General features: G+C 43.4%; 1 protein-coding gene across 2 annotated transcripts in view; it reads left to right on the top strand.

Moving 5' to 3' along the window:
- LOC110495948 (transmembrane protein 163a) overlaps positions 1-20,464 on the top strand; it is a 48,733-nt gene that overhangs the window by 6,090 nt on the left and 22,179 nt on the right. Inside the window, exons 3-6 of one of the 2 annotated variants that reach the window (XM_021571493.3) lie at positions 2,749-2,792; positions 4,689-4,769; positions 5,996-6,087; positions 10,553-10,649. In XM_021571493.3, coding sequence (XP_021427168.3) covers positions 2,749-2,792; positions 4,689-4,769; positions 5,996-6,087; positions 10,553-10,649 — 314 coding nt within the window. The remainder of the gene's footprint in view (positions 1-2,748; positions 2,793-4,688; positions 4,770-5,995; positions 6,088-10,552; positions 10,650-20,464) is intronic. The other variant, XM_021571495.3, reaches the window with a different exon arrangement.

Raw genomic sequence — 20,464 nt, 5'->3', positions numbered from 1 at the left:
ATATTGAGAAACACCCAGAGGATCAAACATTGAATATCAGTATGGGCTCTTGAGGAAGTAAGCGGTACTGTTACTTAATCAGTGACTCCTGTTACACCATGATACCTACGAGTAATGTGACAACACTAAGATGGATGCCTTTACTGTGCTGCGTTGGTTTAAGCCTTCTTAAACCCTTTCTCTGCGACACTTGATCTGGCTTGACAAAGTGAGGAGAATTGATCACTTTTGCCTTCATTTGTAAACGACTGGTCACTAACCTAATCTGTTCTGTCACACGGAGACCCTAGCTATGTCCGAAATGGCACCCTATTCCCTATATATAGTGCCTTATGGGCCCTGTTCAAAAGAAGTGCGCTATATAGGGGGAAAAGGTGTCATTTGGGGTGTAGTCTTTCTGTTCTCGGTGTGGCTGGTGTTCTGTCGGGGTGATGTGCCAGCCTCTGTCACCGTGACGATGAGTGGAGGGTGGGAGGTTTGACTTGGACTGGGATGACCCAGAAAGATCTGTTTGTCACCCACCGTGTGTCACTGTTTAGACGGATAATTGGATGGGGGGCTTTACACCCCAGGAGGACTTCCGAAAGAGAACCTGGGTCTTGTTCATTAGGGCACGCAAAATCATTTTTGAATTATAGTTTCTTATTGGACAAGTCCAGGTAGTTCCTCCCTGTTTGTCTATTTTCTTCTGTTTGGTGCCTTTATGAAAGCTACCTAGAATAGTAAAAGCCTTATTGGTCTCTTATCATTATTGGTTTCTTAAATAAAATGGTACTGTAGTGGAAAGAGATGAGGTAGTCATTCAAACATCGTGTTAAACACTATTGCAGACCGAATTAGCATTCAACTTATGTGACTTGTTAAGCAAATGTTTACCCCTGAACTTACTTAGGCTTCTTCTAAAAAAGGGCTTGAATACTTATTGACCCAAGATATTTCAGATTTTAATTCATAATTAATTTGTAAAAACAATGCATTGTGTCTCGGCCAGTGGGGAAAAAAATCTACATTTCTGCAGTTTCAGGTACACCCATCCAGTACAGGGTCGGACCCCCTTTTCCTCCAGAACAGCCTGAATTCTTTGTCGGCAAGGTTCCACAGGGATGTTGGTCCATGCGGACACAATGGCATCATGCAGTTGCCCACTGGAGCCGCTTCTTGTTTTTAGCTGATAGGAGTAGAACCCAGTGTGGTTGTCTGCTGCAATTAACCCGTCTGTGACGGGGATCGCCAATTTGTGCATTCCGAGATGCCGTTCTGCACACCACTGTTGTACTGCGCCATCATTTGTCTTTGTGGCCTGCCTTTTAGCTTGCACCATTCTTGCCTTTCTACTTCGACCTCTCTCAACGAGCTTTTTTGTTTGTCGCACCATTCTCAGGAAACCTTAGACACTGTCGTGTGTGAAAAGCTCAGGAGGGCGGCCGTTTGAGTTACTGGATCCGGCGCGCTTGGCACTGATCACTCGTTTTGCCCATTCTTCTAACCTTCAATCAAAAAAGAACAGAATGTATTTTCTTTATAGCAATCCACGGCCACTTGAATACAGTATATACATATGAAGTGGGTAAAACAGTATGTAAACATTATTAAAGTGACCACTGTTCAATGACTATGAACATAGAGCAGCGGTCTCGAAAGGTACCGGGTGGTAGCTGGCTAGTAACAGTGACTAAGATCAGGGGATGGTATTTGGTGGAGGCTGGTTAGTGTTGGCTATTTAACAGCAATTGCCGTACCAGGGAGTGATACAGCCCAACAGGATGCTCTCAATGGTGCATCTTTAGAAGTTTGTGGGTCTTTTGGGCTAGGCACTTTTTTTCATCCTCCTCAGGTTGAGGCACTGTTGCGCCACCTTCAGTCTGTGTGGATGGACCATTTCAGGTTGCCTGTGACGTGCACGCCGATGAACTTGAAGCTTTTCACCCTATCTACTGCGTCCCTGTGGATGGGGGCGTGCGCTCTCTGCGATCTCCTGAAGTCCACAATCAGCTCCTTGGTTTTGTTGACGTTGAGGGACAGGTTAGCGCCCTATGGGCCCTAGTCAAAAGTCGTGCATTAAATTGGGAATAGGATGCCATTATTTTGGAAAGCAAAGCCAGTTGTCATTAGCCTGGACTGCATTAGTATGGACTTTGCGTATTCTTCAGTGCTGGGTAATCCCTCTGGTTTGGGGTTGGATGTGTTTTGAATTCCATTATGTCATGTCCTGAATATGGTAATCACTCTGGAGTTCAACTCTGGGGTAAGGTTGTGTGTGTTCGCAGAGTCTGAGGCTACATTACAAACAGCTGTGTACACACTGGTGGCGTACTCAACCCTGTGAACTGACTATGGTGTGGATGCTGAATGCTAGCACTACATTATATCCTACTACTACACCTGCTGAATATAACTAAGTGTTGTAGTTGCGCCATATGAGACCTGGGTTTAATTACTTTGAGCATTTAATTGAGCCTGTCTTGTTATCTTGGAATGCCAGATGGGTGGGGTTTGCACTTTTTGGACTATTCTATTGGTCCCATTTGTCGCAGACGTTCAATCAAGTGCAGCTAAAGTAGTTAAAAGAGAACCAATAGTGTTTGACTCCAGGGACTACTGGTAGGCTGAGTCGGTTTTGAGCTAACCGGCCGTCAGTGTTTGGTGTACAACGGGTATTCTCAAGTCATTCACAACAGTACCACTGATATTTCATGTATGAATGTTCTTCATGTATAGTAAAACTTGTTTCTCTTGTTTTTTTTCCAGCTGTTTCCTTCATGAGACACAGTGCCTCGGCTTTCGGATTCGCTGTAGGTACTTTTTTTTAAATGCATTTTAATTTCTACTGAGTGCTATAGGGCAGATGTCATTACTAACGTTACAATCAGTGTGTTTTGAGGTCAGTTTGAGCAAGGTGAGGCACAGGATCACGGATCTTGATCACATAAAGAGTATTAGCTGCCCGTTGACACGAGCCTGGTATACCAGACGAGTTAAATTACTTCTATGCTCGCTTCGAGGCGCGTAACACTGGAACATGCATGAGAGCATCAGCTGTTTTGGACAACTGTGATCACACTCTCCGTAGCCGATGTGAGTAAGACCTTTAAACAGGTCAACATGCACAAGGCCAGATGGATTACCAGGTCGTGCACTCTGAGCATGCACTGACCAACTGGCAAGTGTCTTCACTGACATTTTCAACCTCTCCCTGTTGGAGTCTTTAATACCAACATGTTTCAAGCAGACCACTATAGTCCCTGTGCCCAAGAATACTAAGGTAACCTGCCTAAACGACTACGACCTGTAGCACTCACATCGGTAGCCATGAAGTGCTTTTAAAGGCTGGTCATGGCTCACATCAACATCATTATCCCAGAAACTCTAGACCCACTCCAATTTGCATACCGCCCCAACAGATCCACAGATGATGCAATCTCAATCGCACTCCATACTGCCCTTTCCCTCCTGGACAAAAGGAACACCTATATGAGAATGTTGTTCATTGACTACAGCTCAGCGTTCAACGTCATAGTGCCCACAAAGCTCATCACTAAGCTAAGGACCCTGGGACTAAACACCTCCCTCTGCAACTGGATCCTGGACTTCCTGACGGGCCTCCCCCAGGTGGTAAGCGTAGGTAACACATCCACCACTGATCCTCAACACGGGGGGGGGGGGGGCCCTCGGGTGCATTCTCTGTCCCTACCTGTACTCTCTGTTCACTCATGACTGCAACGCCATCATTAAGTTTGCCGATGATACAACAGTGGTATCAACGACAAGACAGCCTATAGGGAGGTCAGAGACCTCAAAAACCTCTCCCTCAATGTGATCAAGACAAAGGAGATTGTGGAATACAGGAAAGGAGGACCAAGCATGCCCACATTCTCATCGACAGGGAGCAGGTTGAGAGCTTCAAGGTCCTTGGTGGCCACGTCACCAACAAACTAACATGGTCCAAGACAGTCGTGAAGAGGACACGCCAAAAGTGCCAATTCTAGGTCCAAGAGGCTTCTAAACAGCTTCAACCCCCAAGCCATAAGACTCCAGAACAGCTAATCAAATGGCTACCTAGACTATTTGCAGTGCCTTCTATGCATAGTCACTTTAAATACTCTACCTACATGTACATATTACCTTGAATAACCGGTGCCCCCGCATGAATCTGCCCCTGCATGAATCGTTGAATACGTACCGCTACACCCTGTATATAGCCTCACAATTATTTTACTGGCGCTGTTTAATTATTTGTTACTTTTCTCTTAACTTTTTTAAAATTAAAAAAGTAATTACTTGGCAGGTATTTTTCTTAACTTCATTGTTGGTTAAGCATTTCACTGTAAGGTATTCGGCCAATTTGAGCTCTAGCTAGTTACAGTGCCTTGCAAAGTATTCATCCCCCTTGGCTTTTTTCCTATTTTGTCACATTATAACCTGTAAATTAAATGTATTTTTATTTGGAATTCATGTAATGAACATACACAAAATAGTCATTGTTGAATTTTGTTTTAAAAAATGTTTAAATGGAAAAGTGGGCCATGCATATGTATTCACTCCCTTTGCTATGAAGCACCTAAATAAGATCTGGTGCAACCAATTACCTTCAGAAGTCACATTAGTTAGATTGCACACAGGTGGACTTTATTTAAGACTCACATGATCTCAGTATGTATGTATATGTGTGTCTGTCTATCTGTCGAAAGGCCCCAGAGTCTGCAACACCATTAAGCAAGGGGCACTACCAAGCAAGCGGAACCATGAAGACCAAGGAGCTCTCCAAACAGGTCAGGGACAAAGTTGTGAAGTACAGATCAGGGTTGGGTTATAAAAAAATAAATATCTGAAACTTTGAACATCCCACGGAGTATCATTTAAATCTATAAAAAAAAATGGAAAGAATATGGCACCACAATAAACCTGCAGAATGCATTAATAAGAGGCAACAAACAACCCTGAAGGTGCTGCAAAGCTCCACAGCGGAGATTGGATTATCTGTCCATAGGACCACTTTAAGCCTTGTACTCCACAGAGCTGGGCTTTTACGGAAGTGGCCAGAAAAAAGCTATTGCTTAAAGTAGAAAATAAGCAAACACATTTGGTGTTTGCCAAAAGGCATGTGGGAGACTCCCCAAACATATGGAAGAAGGTACTCTGGTCAGATGAGACTAAAATGTAGCTTTTTGGCCATCAAGGAAAACGCTGTCTGGTGCAAGCCCAACACCTCATCACCCTGAGAGCACCAGTGAAGCATGGCGGTGGCAGAATCATGCTGTGGGGATGTTTTTCATCGGCAGGGACTGGTAAACTGGTCAGAATTTAAGGGTTGATGGATGGCGCTAAATACAGGGAGATTCTTGAGGGGAGTCGATGCCCAGACATCAATCCAAATGAGAATCTGTGGTATGAGTTAAAGATTGCTGTACATCAGCGGAACCCATCCAACTTGAAGGAGCTGGAGCAGTTTTGCCTTGAAGAATGGGCAAAAATCCAAGTGGCTAGATGTGCCAAGCTTATAGAGACATACCCCAAGAGACTTGCAGCTGTAATTGCTGCAAAAGGTGGCTCTACAAAGTATTGACTGTGGGGGGGTGAGTAGTTATGCACGCTCAAGTTCTGTTTTTGTCTCATTTCTTGTTTGTTTCACTAAAGTTTCCATCAATGGTAAGCATGTGTAAATCAAATTATACAAACCCCCCCCCCCCCAAAAAAAAAAATTTCATTCCATGTTGTAAAGGTGGAAAAATGCAGAGGGGTGAATACTTTCGCACTGTATTTAGGATGCAAGATGATTCTGTGCAGACCAACTACAATGTAGTCGATCTCAAAAACACACTAGTTCCACAAGGGCCTGGCCATATCGAGTCTAAGCTTGTAATTTAGGCAAGATTTTGCATTGTCTTGGAGTTATTGGGATAAGGAATAACTGAAGGGTACGATAATATAAGTGAACCCCCATTTCTCATGGGTTTCTGCTGAAAAGCTGGTGAGTGTTGATGTTTACCCTCTGCAGTTTGATGCCGCCCTGGACGTGCTGTCCTCCATCATCGTGGTGTGGCGCTATAGTAATGCCTCCGCCGTTCACTCTGCACACAGGGAGTACATGTGAGTAGATATAGCACCACCATATTTGTTGTTTTTGATGACCAGCAAAACTATATAAAGCCTAGAAATTATACTAGCAGTGTTCTTTTCAGCACACTAAGCTCTCTTCAGATTGGGACTGCAGTGTACAGTATTAGAACCCCAGCATTGTCTCTCCTCCACCTTACTCAGTGCACTGTAAATGGCTGTGTGCCCATACAAAAAGAATACATGTCAAATGTGCGTTTTCACATGTGAATTCGCTGTTTTCACATGTTGAGCTTAAATGTACATGTAAAACAACTCCAGATTTAAAAATGTCACTTTTTGCAAGTTTAATCATGTGAAAATGTTAAATTTTCAGGTTCATATGCAGGAAAATGGTGCCCCAAAAATGGTGCTATACATGATTCTGTATACATGATTCTGTATACAGTGCATTTCAATCGCAGATAAAGACGGTAGGTTACTTAAGATAGAAACGATAGGAGGGAGGTTGGTCGGGGACGATTGGTGAGTGTACTGTATATCGCGAATGTCAAGCAACCCAAAGGTTGCGTTCAAATCTCATCACGGATAACTTTAATATTTTTGCTAATTAGCTACTTAGCATGTTAGCCAACCCTAACATTAATCCTTTAACCACTTAGCTGGCGCGTTAACTCTCTGTAATTTTAACCCCTAACCTTAAAGCTAACGTTAGCTGCCTAGCTAATGTTATGAAGAAAGGCACACACAAAGTACATTTTGAATAAGTAATTTGTCTTTCACAATAAGCTGTGATCGTGTGTTGCATGGACTCTGTGCAAAATGATAGTGGTCCCTCAGTTGAGCAATGAAAAGAAAATAAAAAAAAATGGAACATCCCTTTAAGCATGGTGAAGTTATTCATTACACCTTGTATGAATACATCCAGTCACTACAAAGATGCAGCCGTCCTTCTTAAACCTCTCAGATTTTACCATGAGGACAATGGTGACTTTAAAATGGTTACAAAACCTCTTTGCCAAGGCTCCTGGCACTGCCAAGGCTGCCAACATTGTGGTTACTCCACAATACTATCCAGAGTGAAAAAAAGGAAGCCTGTACAGAAATATTGCAAAACATGCATCCTTTTTGCAACAAGTTACCAAAGTAATTCTGCAAAAAATGTGCCAATCAGTTGTCTTGAATACAAAGTGTTATGTTTGGTGCAAATCCTATACAAAACATTACTGAGTACCACTATCCATATTTTCAATCATAGTGGTGACTTCATCATGTTATGTGTATGCTTGTAATCAGTAAGGACTGGCAGTTTTTCAGGATACAGTAGAAATGGAATGGAGGCACAGGCAATCTGAGGAAAACCTGGTTCAGTCTGACACTGGGAGATATTCACCTTTCAGCAGGATAATAACATAAAACACAAGGCCAAATCTACACGAGTTGTTTACCAAGAAGACAGTGAATGTTGCCAAGTTACAGTTTTGACTTAAATTTATGGCAAGACCTGAAAATGGTTGTCTAGCAATGATCAACAACCAATTTCAGAGCTTGAAGATTGGGAAAATGTCCCACAATCCAGTTGTGGGAAGCTCTTAGACTCACAGCTGTAATCGCTGCCAAAGGTGCTTCTACAAAGTATTGACTCAGGGGTGTGAATATTTATGTAAATTAGGTATTTCATTTTCAACAAATTAGCAAAAAAAAAAAAAACATGTTTTCACTAAGCGTTGTGTGTAGATGGGTGAGAAATCAATTGAATACACTTTGAATCCAGGCTTTAACACAACAAAATGTGGAATAAGTCATGGGGTATGAATATTTTCTTAAGGCACTGTAGCTGGAAGTAGTGAAAAAGGAAATGTGGGGATTAAATAAAACATGTGAAACTTCACACGTGAATGTTTCCCCTACATTCATTTAGCAGCGGTCACCCACCACTGCAGAAAATATCTATTTTTGCTGAGACGCCCTTTAAATGGATAGTCTTTGGTTCAACGACGAAGTCTATGGGAACCGCTAGCATGTCATTGCGCTAAAGCTAGTAGCAATGCGCCCCCCGCTGGTTTCCTCCAGCGTCCAACTCCACCCCATGTAGCCAGGCCAGGTGGCAGGTCCTTCGAGACCCAGGCAGAACTGTCTCACCTGGGGCCTTTGTCCCAGACAGAGCCCTTTATTTTACTATAATAATAAATGGATATAGCGTTTTTCATTACAAATAGAATCTGTCGCTTAAAAAAAATACAGATCTGGATGTTCTTATGACGTGTTGGTCTTCCAAAACTTAATGTGATAGGCAGTTTGGAAAAGTAACATCTTGAGTGGAGGGTGCAATGATGGTGCAGGGAGGTAGAAAAACATCTGACAGCCCCCCCGGTGCTCTTCACAGGGCACGTCGTCTTCGACGTTCACAGCTCCTCTTTCGTAGGTAGGCTGGCTTGTCCACTCTCAGAAGTGTAGCACCCACCTGGGTGATGCAGCGGCGACTGTAAAAGTAGCAGTAAGACCTCCATACTTTGGCAGTAGTCCAGAAAAGCCCCCTACAAGGCGAGCATCTGTCCCCTCACACCGCAGTCCACTTCCCCCTAGGAACCGGGGCAGGCCAAAAGCGGATGCTGCATCATTCAAATCTTATTAGCTACAGTATCTAGCCAAATATAAACTGACTTACCATAATCAGTCCTGCAGTACATAGGTCACCACCATATAGTTCAGTTAACCTCTCAATAGATTTATTTAAAAATGCAATAAAAAAAAAACACTTAAATACATTTAAAATATGTACAATATTTAGAGAGCTCCCTGCTCAGGCTTCCTCACGGCGCCATGGCAACCACATAACTGATTATGGTGTGTGTGAATGAATGTGCAGGGTGTCAGAGGCAAGAAGCAGGAGAGGGGAAACAAAAAGGAGGTGAAGACCTGGCAAGCCGCCCCCCTCCTTCTTCCGTCCTGACAGACACCATCTGCTGTAGTCTCGGATGTTTTCGTGAATGCAGATCGCCATGGAGCCTCTGGTGTATTAGCCTATAGCCTGGTTAAACGAGCTTGAATGCTGATTTCGCCATTTTGAGGGCAGCATTCAATCTGGTTTAACCAGGCTAATATGAGCCTTCAGTTGTAGCAGTGAACATCGCTTTGGTTCAGAATCTTAATTGGAAGGTTTGTTACCCAGCAGCTAGTAATTGGCCTCTCCTAGGTGTGTGTCGTGGGGGGTGAATGTGTGTGTGTAGATGTGTGATCCCTCAGGGGAGAGGACAGGCAGGAGTGAGTCACTAGGCCACCGGACAATCAAATGACCAGGTCTGGAGACGAATGAGCGAGCAGCATGAATTTGCGGCACTTTTATTTTTAATTTTTTCCCCACTGTAATTGGAAGAACGTTGTTGTATTCGCCTGCTGACATGACACACGGAGCAGGAGAGAAAGGGTCGACCGACTGGATGACTGCGTGCGTTTGTCCTCAGTCTAGTCAACCACAGTTCTGTCAAGTCCTTGCATCTTGCGACTTTGATATCAAAACCATCAATCTTGCAATGTGCTTGATGCCAATTTGCCTTGAGTCGACAAGACTAAAAAAAGGTTGGTTGGGCAGGTTTGTTGTGAGGGAGAGTCTGTTATTGCACTTTACACAGCTCTGGGAGGTCTCTCTCTCACTCACAGACAGAGCTCTGGGTCTCCGTCTCCCGCTGCACCACTGAAACCATTCCTACATGGCTCCTCTCCTCTCGCTACTTTGTGTTGCCTAGTTACCTTCCGGTTTGGACCCAGGGGACTGGGTGCTGCTGAGAACGAGCCAGCTATGAGCGTAAGCGCACTCTGGCATCCATTATTGCTTTTGTCTGAACATCATGGATGTTATCTATAATACACTATTGATGTGTTGTCTTGATGTGTTTGCTGGGTATAGTAAATCTGCGCTAGACTACTAGATTAAGTAGGGGAGAGGGCAGACGGTATAAACAGTGGGCTACCCTGACTACCCCAGATTACTTTTTTTTTTTGTGGGCTTACCTAATTGGATAAAACTGTTTAAAAAAAAAAAAAAAAAAAACCTCTTCTCAAATTGATCCTTTGAGACTGTGTTCACTCTCTAAATCTGCCATAGAGAAAAGCAAAATGGTTGTTTATTTAATGGAGGCCTTTTCTCTTCCTGCATGGACGTAATGGAGACGATGTGCTATTGTATTACTTACTGTAAGTTGCAATGAACTTGTATGATGTGTAGTTGCAATAGGTCTACTTTGTCATGGAAAGGTCTTCCTGTGGTCAATGATTTTAGAAATGTTTTAATGCATTATATGATCCCTCACTGACATCTATATAAATGACTGGATAATGTAAATGACTGACACATTCTTTCTCTTGTGGAACTGTATATTTTCAAAGCAGAATATTCTTAATCACTGTTCTCTGACTCTATTTCCTTCCATTTCCCCTTTGTCTCCCTTCATCTCTCTTGCTCCCCTTCTAACTCTCACCCCCCCCTCTCTCTCTACAGAGCCTGTGTGATCCTGGGTGTGGTCTTCATCCTGTCCTCCCTGTGTATCCTGGGAAAGGCAATCCATGACCTGGCTACCAAGCTAATGCCTGAAGTGGTAAGATGCCATATCCTGATGCTGTACCCTTAAGCAAGGCACTTACCCTTAACTGCACCTATAGCTCTCAGTCCAGGGGTGGCACACTGCGTCCTATGTCTCTATTTTGAAAAAGCTATAGCTTTTTTCAAAGTAGAGACATAGGATGCAGTGTGCCACCCCTGGATTGAGAGCTATAGGTGCAGAAGCCACATAAAGCTTTTTTTGGTGAACTTAAATAAAAGGTTAATTGTATATTAAAAAATAAACTAGGCAAGTCAGTTAAGAATGAATTCTTATTTACAGTGACGGCCTAGCAACAGTGGGTTAACTGCCTTGTTCAGGGGCAGAACAACAGATTTTTTTTACCTTGTCAGTTCGGGGATTCGATCTCGCAACCTCTCGGTTACTGGCCCAATGCTCTAACCACTAGGCTACCTGTGCCATATGGTCCAGCTTAACGAAAATACTCAAAGGTAGTGCGCTACATAACCCTATGGGAATAGGGTGCTGTTTGAGAAACAAAGCTCTCTGCTCTGCTCCACATGTCTGGGCATGTGGGTGTTCATTAAGGTCAGCTCTGGGTACTGTAATACCAGTCTTGGCAGTGCCAGCAGCCTTGGCAAAGAGGTTTTACTGCAGCAAAGGGATTCCAATGAACATCTGGTTGGTGTGCTGAAATTGCTTGTCAAAAACAGAGGAGTAACTAGGTTACCGTGCCTATGTGGTTAGAGCGTTGGGCCAGTAACCGAAAGGCTGCTAGATCGAATCCCTGAGCTGACGAGGTAAAAAGCTGTCGTTCTGCTGATGAACAAGGCAGTTAACCCACTGTTCCTAGGCTGTCATTGTAAATAAGAATTTGTTGTGCACTGTATGTGCAGACAAAGGGTTTTCTCGTCTGTACTGTATGCTACAAATATTTTAGCTTCAAGACAAAAGCACAGTTGCTATAGTCTTCATCAAGTAACATTAGCCTATCAAAAAATGTATGATTTAACCCTCATACGAATAAAAAAGTACAGGTGGCCTCTTAAAATATTACAATAAACCCAGCAATTTTTTTTTGCAATATCATGCAAAGCATTACATGTGGTAATTGCAGCTGAAAACTTTGGCAGAAATGTATTCACTGACAAGCTGTTATATGTGTATATCACTCACACAGTTGGAAGTTTACATACACCTTAGCCAAATACATTTAAACTCAGTTTTTCACCATTTCTGACATTTAATCCTAGTAAAAATGCCCTGTCTTAGATCAGTTAGGGTCACCACTTTTATTTTAAGAATGTGAAATGTCAGAATATTAGTAGAGAATGATATATTTCAGCTTTTAGTTCTTTCATCACATTCCCAGTGGGTCAGAAGTTTACATACACTCAATTAGTAGTTGATAGCATTGCCTTTAAATTGTTTAACTTGGGTCAAATGTTTTGGGTAGCCTTCCACAAGCTTCCCACAATAACTTGGGTGAATTTTGGCCCATTCCTCCTGACAGAGCTGGTGTAACTGAGTCAGGTTTGTAAGCCTCCTTGTGCGCACATACATTTTCAGTTCTGCCCACATATTTACTATAGGATTGAAGTCAGTGCTTTGAAGTCAATACCTTTACTTTGATGTCCTCAAGCCATTTTGCCACAAATATGGAAGTGTGCTTGGGTTCATTGTCCATTTGGAAGACCCATTTGCGACCAAGCTTTAACTTCTTGACTGATGTCTTGAGATGTTGCTTCAATATTAATCAATCAACACAATAGTGTATGAGTATATTTTTTAATTACAAATGCAATGACCTACACTGTTACCTTGCATATACAGCAAGCTCGTTTTTGTTTTGTCCAATCGCAGCTGTTGTCTCGTCTGTATAGGGTTTTTGTTTTCATACACCTTAAGCCCAGGAGTATTTCCAAGAGGAATTCCCCCCCCCCCTTTTAACAATATGCCCTGACTATAGAAATTCTGGTCCCATCATAGCCGACACTTTCTCATACACTATCACTATACTATATCTCTCTCTTCATTACTCAATGCCTAGGTTTACCTCCAATGTACTCACATCCTACCTTACCTTTGTCTGTACACTATGCCTTGAATCTATGCTATCGTGCCCAGAAACCTGCTCCTTTTACTCTCTGTTCTGAACGTGCTAGACGGCCAGTTCGTATAGTCTTTAGCCGTACCCTTATCCTACTTCTCCTCTGTTCCTCTGGTGATGTGGAGGTTAATCCAGGTCCTGCAGTGCCTCGCTCCACTCCCACTCCCCAGGTGCTCTCATTTGTTGACTTCTGTAAACGTAAAAGCCTTGGTTTCATGCATGTTAACATTAGAAGCCTACTCCCTAAGTTTGTTTTACTCACTGCTTTAGCACACTCTGCCAACCCAGATGTCTTAGCCGTGTCTGAATCCTGGCTTAGGAAAACCACCAAAAACCCTGAAATCTCCATTGCTAACTATAACGTTTTCCGCCAAGATAGAACTGCCAAAGGGGGCGGTGTTGCAATCTACCTCAAAGATGGCCTGCAGAGTTCTGTATTACTTTCTAAGTCTGTACCCAAACAATTTGAGCTTCTACTTCTAAAAATTCACCTTTCCAGAAACAAGTCTCTCACTGTTGCCGCTTGCTATAGACCTCCCTCTGCCCCCAGCTGTGCCCTCGATACTATATGTGAACTGATTGCCCCCCATCTATCTTCTGAGCTCGTGCTACTAGGTGACCTAAACTGGGACATGCTTAACACCCCGGCCATCCTACAAACTAAGCTTGATGCCCTCAATCTCACACAAATTATCAATGAACCTACCAGGTACAAATCCAAATCAGTAAACACGGGCACCCTCATAGATGTCATCCTAACTAATTCGCCCTCCAAATACACCTCTGCTGTTTTCAATCAAGATCTCAGCGATCACTGCCTCATTGCCTGCATCCGTAATGGGTCTGCGACCATATGACCACCCCTCATCACTGTCAAACGCTCCCTGAAACACTTCTGCGAGCAGGCCTTTCTAATCGACCTGGCCGGGGTATCCTGGAATGACATCGACCTCATCCCGTCAGTAGATGATGCCTGGCTATTCTTTAAAAGTGCCTTCCTCACCATCTTAAATAAGCATGCCCCCCTCAAAAAATGTAGAACTAGGAATAGATATAGTCCTTGGTTCACACCAGACCTGTCTGCCCTTAACCAGCACAAAAACATCCTGTGGCGTTCTGTATTAGCATCGAATAGCCCCCGTCATATGCAACTTTTCAGGGAAGTTAGGAACAAATATACACAGGCAGTTAGAAAAGCTAAGGCAAGCTTTTTCAAACAGAAATTTGCATCCTGTAGTACTAACTCAAAAAAGTTCTGGGACACTAAAGTCCATGGAGAATATGAGCACCTCCTCCCAGCTGCCCACTGCTCTGAGGCTAGGAAACACTGTCACCACCGATAAATCCACTATAATTGAGAATTTCAATAAGCATTTCTCTACGGCTGGCCATGCTTTCCACATGGCTACCCCTACCCCTGGACCCTCTTTCTAACATTATCTGCCGAAATTGTTGCAAACTCTATTACTAGCCTGTTCAACCTCTCTTTCGTATCATCTGAGATTCCCAATGATTGGAAAGCTACCTCGGTCATCCCCCTCTTCAAAGGGGGTGACACTCTAGGCCCAAACTGCTACAGGCCTATATCTATCCTACACTGTCTTTCTAAGGTCTTTGAAAGCCAAGTTAACAAACAGATTACTGACCATTTCGAATCCCACCATACCTTCTCCGCTACGCAATCTGTTTTCAGAGCTGGTCATGGGTGCACCTCAGCCACGCTCAAGGTTCTAAACAACATCATAACCGCCATCGATAAGAGACGTTACTGTGCAGCCGTATTCATCGACCTGGCCAAGGCTTTTCGACTCTGTCAATCACAACATTCTTATTGGCAGACTCTACAGCCTTGGTTTCTCAAATGATTGCCTCGCCTGGTTTACCAACTACTTCTCTGATAGAGTTCAGTGTGTCAAATCGGAGGGCCTGTTGTCCGGACCTCTGACCGTCTCTATGGGTGTGCCACAGGGTTCAATTCTCGGGCAGACTCTCTTTTCTGTATACATCAATGATGTTGCTCTTGCTGCTGGTGATTCTCTGATCCACCTCTACGCAGACGACACCATTCTGTATACTTCTGGCCCCTCCTTGGACACTGTGTTAACTAACCTCCAGACGAGCTTCATTGCCATACAACTCTCCTTCCGTGGCCTCCAACTGCTCTTAAACTCAAGTAAAGCAAAATGCATGCTTTTCAGTCGATCGCTGCTCGCCCATCCAGCATCACTACTCTGGACGGCTCTGACTTAGAATACGTGGACAACGACAAATACCTGGGTGTCTGGTTAGACTGTAAACTCTCCTTCCAGACTCACATTAAGCATCTCCAATCCAAAATGAAATCTAGAATCGGCTTCCTATATCGCAACAAAGCATCCTTCACTCATGCTGCCAAAAATACCCTCGTAAAACTGACCATCCTACCGATCCTTGACTTCGGTGATGTCATCTATAAAATAGCCTCCAACACTCTACTCAACAAACTGGATGCAGTCTATCACAGTGCCATCCGTTCTGTCACCAAAGCCCCATACACTACCCACCATTGCGACCTGTATGCTCTCGTTGGTTGGCCCTCGCTTCATACTCGTCGCCAAACCCACTGGCTACAGGTTATCTACAAGTCTCTGCTAGGTAAAGCCCCGCCTTATCTCAGCTCACTGGTCACCATAGCAGCACCCACTCGTAGCACGCGCTCCAGCAGGTATATCTCACTGGTCACCCCCAAAGCCAATTCCTCCTTTGGTTGTCTTTCCTTCCAGTTCTCTGCAGCCCATGACTAGAACGAATTGCAAAAATCTCTGAAGCTGGATACTCGCATCTCCCTCACTAGCTTTAAGCACCAGCTGTCAGAGCAGTTTACAGATCACTGCACCTGTACTTAGATGGGCTGTTTACAGATAGGCTATATATCTACCTCATCCCCATACTGGTATTTATTTATTTATTTATTTATTTATTTTGCTCCTTTGCACCCCAGTATCTCTACCTGCACATTCATCTTCTGCCGATCTACCATTCCAGTGTTTAATTGCTATATTGTAATTACTTCGCCACCATGGCCTATTTATTTCCTTAACTTACCTCATTTGCACTCACTGTATATATACTTTTTGTTCTCTTTTGTTCTACTGTATTATTGACTGTATGTTTTGTTTATTCCATGTGTAACTCTGTATGTGTCGAATTGCTACGCTTTATCTTGGCCAGGTCGCAGTTGTAAATGAGAACTTGTTCTCAACTAGCCTACCTGGTTAAATAAAGGTGAAATAAAAAAATAAAAAAATATAGTGAGAAAGTCGAGGATGCAAACACTCTTATTCTACATCTGTACATTGAGTGCTTTACCACTCTCCTCCATCACTGTGGAGTACTGCTCCGCTGGTATGTTTTGCGCAGAGAGGGGCAGCTCCCGCCTTGTTGTTTCACTGGCTAGCCTTTGCAATCAACTTGTCTGCCAGGGAAATTGATGTGAAACCAGTCGCTGGCTGGTTTCATTTTTCTGAACTGAAGTCACATGCACCATTATCAGTTTCTATCAGGTTTCTTTCATCCATTGATGACATGATAACAGGATCATTTACTGTTACTCATTTTTGCTTAGTAGCCAGAGCAATGCTGCCACGTGAGTGGTCATGTGCTGAATGCACAGATATTCTTGGCAAAAGTGAAATTGGAACAAGAGCTGCACCTCCTTGAATTTTTTGAGTTACTTGACAAAGGTGAGTGTCATAGAAACTGCAGAATATGCTCTTTCAGATACTATATAGTGGGGCGGCAGGTAGCTTAGCGGTTAGAGCGTTGGGCCAGATACCGAAAGGTTGCTAGATCGAATCCCCGAGCTGACAAGGTATAAATCTGTCATTCTGCCACCGGACAAGGCAGTTAACATACTGTTCCTAGGCCATCATTGTAAATAAGAATTTGTTCTTAACTGACTTGTCTAGTTAAATAAAATATAATAATATATGAGTTTTACCTGCATGTGACTGTCAATTACAAGATGCCCCATCTCTTCATGTACAATTTGACAACTGATAGGCCTAATATTGTCAATGTAATCTTGTCTATAGGCTAACTCGTATGTGTGAAATTCATTTTGGTGTAGTTTTGATTTGCAGGCTGACTGGCATCGTTTTCCCCGCTCATCAACTTGGATAGCGTCAAGGATATGTTTTGCAACACACACAGCCGCACCAATGTGTCAGAGGAAACACCATACGCCTGGCAAAGGTGTCAGCCTGCATTCGCCCAGACCGCCATAGGAGTCCCTAGAGCGCAATGGGACAAGGACATCCCAGCCGGCCAAACACTTCCCTAAACCAGACGACCCTGGGCCGATTGTGCGCTGCCTCACGGGTCTCCCGTTCTCGGCCGGCTGCGACACAGGCCTGTATCAAACCCAGATCTGTAGTGACACCGCAAGCACTGCGATGCAGTGCCTTAGACTGCTGCTACGCTTTTCATTAAAACACCGTTGACTACAGTTATTACTCAAATGTACAAATGCGTACTTGCTATGCCTCGACTGCTACCTGAGGTCGGTCACGAAACTCGCCCGACAATTATCCCCCCTAAACAGAATTCTTGTTGAGCCAACACTCCTACATTATAAATGGTACTAGCAGAGCAATCTTTTTCAAACGGTTTAAATGTATAGTCATTTTGCTAATGTTTGAAAGTAGGGTATGAAATAGTAAAAAAAATAATTGACACTGGGTAATGACCCTCATAAGCATGTCATAAAATCAGCAAAAAGGAGACGTCCCTTTTTCAGGACCCTGTCTTTCAAAGATAATTTGTAAAAATCCAAATGACTTCACAGATCTTAATTGTAAAGTGATTAAACACTGTTTCCCATGCTAAAGAGGCTTTTCTACGGACTCTGAAAAACACATGCCCAGGCATGTTGCCAGGAGGCATGAGGACTGCAGATGTCGCCAGGGCAATACATTGCAATGTCTGTACTGTGAGACTTCTAAGACGGCGCCACAGGGAGACAGGACGGACAGCTGATCGTCCACGCATTATCAGACCACGTGTAACAACACCTGCACAGGATCGTTACATCCGAACATCACACCTGGGGTACAGGATGGCGGCAACAACTGTTCAAGTTACACCAGGAAAGCACAATCCCTCCATCAGTGCTCAGACTGTCCACAATAGGCTGAGAGAGGCTGGACTGAGAGCTTGTAGGCCTGTTGTAAGGCAGGTCCTCACCAGACATCACCGGCAACAACGTCGCCTATGGGCGCAAATCCACCGTGGCTGGACCAGACAGGACTGGCAAAAAGTGCTTTACTGACGAGTCACGATTTTGTCTCACCCAGGGATGATCGGATTCGCGTTTATTATCAAAGAAATGAGTGTTACACCGAGGCCTGTACTCTGGAGCCCGATCAATTTGGAGGTGGAGGGTCCGTCATGGTCTGGGTTGGTGTGTCACAGCATCATTGGGACTGAGCCTTGTCATTGCAGGCAATCTCAATGCTGTGTGTTACAGGGAAGACATCCTCCTCCCTCATGTGGTACCCTTCCTGTAGGCTCATCCTGATATGACCCTCCAGCATGACAATGCCACCGCCCAGAATGAGCAGTATGACTAATTTCCTGCAAGCTAGGAATGTCAGTGTTCTGCCATGGCCAGCTAAGAGCCTGGATCTCAATCCCATTGAGCACGTCTGGGACCTGTTGGATCGGAGGGTGAGAGCTAGGGCCATTCCCCCCAGAAATGTCCAGGAACTTGTAGGTGCCTTGGTGGAAGAGTGGGGTAACATCTCACAGCAAGAACTGGCAAATCTGGTGTAGTCCAGTACTTAATGCAGCTGGTGGCCACACCAGATAATGACTTACTTTTGATTTTGACCCCCCCCCCCCCCCCCCCCTTTTGTTAAGGGACATATTATTCAATTTCTGTTAGTCATATGTCTTTGGAACTTGTTCAGTTGTCAGTTGTTGAATCTACAAATATTTACACATATTAAATTGGCTGTAAATAAACGCAGTTGACAGTGAGGACCTTTTTTTATTTATTTATTGCTGAGTTTGTCTTAACAGCTGACAACTTGTCATAACCTGTTTATAATAGTCACAACATGGTCATGACACTTATATTTAGACCTGTTCTGGCATATATTGTTATTTTATGGCTGGCTGACACCTTCATACTGTAAGTGTCAAAACCCACATTTATTACATTTAGTTTTTTTCCCTGCCAAGACGTTTCCATTCTTTTTGAAAGTTTGTTTCATAAATGCTTTGATGAAAACATTAAAACACTTTACACAGACAAAGAGAACCATTGCAATTGTACAATAAAACTAAAAGGGCTGAGCTCGCTGTATGCAGGGTTGAATTGTGTAGGCCTTTGCATTTTGTAATTAAAACGATACTCACACAGCACGTCATTATTGTTTATTTAATTCCAGTCAATTCTTTTTTTTATTAAAAAGGCCTAGTTAGCCGAGCCACATACAGTTCGATTAACCGAAGTTGGATCACATTCACATTTTCTCAGAACACAAGTAATGGGCCTATTTTAGGCTATAAAAACATGACGTTATGTTTTTCCTACTAGTAGCTGTGGTTATCAGTAGACTACAGTCAGACTGAAGCACAGACAGTGTACACGTTGACACATCAATAGGCATTTTATTTTATTAAATGTTTTTGGGGATGCTGGTATGGGCTTCCCAGTGAATTCACTTATACCCATGTTTTCAGTTACAATTTGCTATTACACATGTAATGATTTGCATAATAGTTATGCAAATTAAGCCTGGTTTGTTGTAATCTTGAAAGGTAGGCCTACTGTGCTTTTTATATTAGTATGAGAAGGTTAATCGTATTTTTTTATTTTATACGCTATTGTTACTTGAAGACATGGTGTTAGCAACTCTGCTTATGTCTTGAAGCTCAAATGTAATGAGTAGCCTACAGACGAGAAAATAAACCATAATTGTCTGCACACGTTTGTGAATTGTTGCATTCAACAGTGTAGCTAATATGTTTTAGGAGAAACATTTCTGTCATTGTTGAATAGTTTGCTTAGGGGCTACTGTAATATTTACGGTCAATTTGAACTGTGGACCAATGTTGTGTTGCCAGCCACAATGAAAGTTATGGTAAGGCAAGGATGGAATGTGAACTGGAAAGTAGAATTCTGTTTCGCCACCCTGCTCCTCTCTCTCCTTCATATCTCGTAGTGAGAATAGGGCCGGAGTTGTTCCGAAACAGGTGTATTCAAATTCAGTTTAAGAGGAGAGACACTTTCTGCATTGGCTGAATAGATTTACCATTGTAAGACAAATGCACACTTCAGGAGAAGGCTAGAAAATGGGGACTCAGCTTTTGAGATGTGCATTCGATTCCTCACAGAAAATCCTGGACTGTAAATGTCAGGCACTGTGTAAACGCACCTGAGTGTGTGTGTGTCTGTCTGCATTCCAAACAACCCCCTATTCTCTACTATATAGTGCACTACTTTTGACCAGAGCCATATGGACCCTGGTCAGAAGTAGTGCACTAGATGGGGGGGGGGGGGGTATTAGAGAGCGTGACTCACCCTCTGTACGGCGCTGATCTTTGCTTAGCCAGCTCTCATCTCCTCAGATGGCTTTTAAATGCCATGTGCCGGTGCTTCGTTCAACCCAAGCACCTCAGTGCTAAGAATTTTTAATATTAAAAGGAGTGTCATAAGTCATTGGGGGAGCAGGTCTCTTTTGTGCTGTATATCTAG

This window comes from Oncorhynchus mykiss, chromosome 18 (genome assembly GCF_057628025.1).
Source record: "Oncorhynchus mykiss isolate SJ-2025 chromosome 18, ASM5762802v1, whole genome shotgun sequence".
In the NCBI taxonomy this organism is placed as follows: domain Eukaryota; kingdom Metazoa; phylum Chordata; class Actinopteri; order Salmoniformes; family Salmonidae; genus Oncorhynchus; species Oncorhynchus mykiss.
This window is presented reverse-complemented; position numbering and strand designations above follow the sequence as displayed.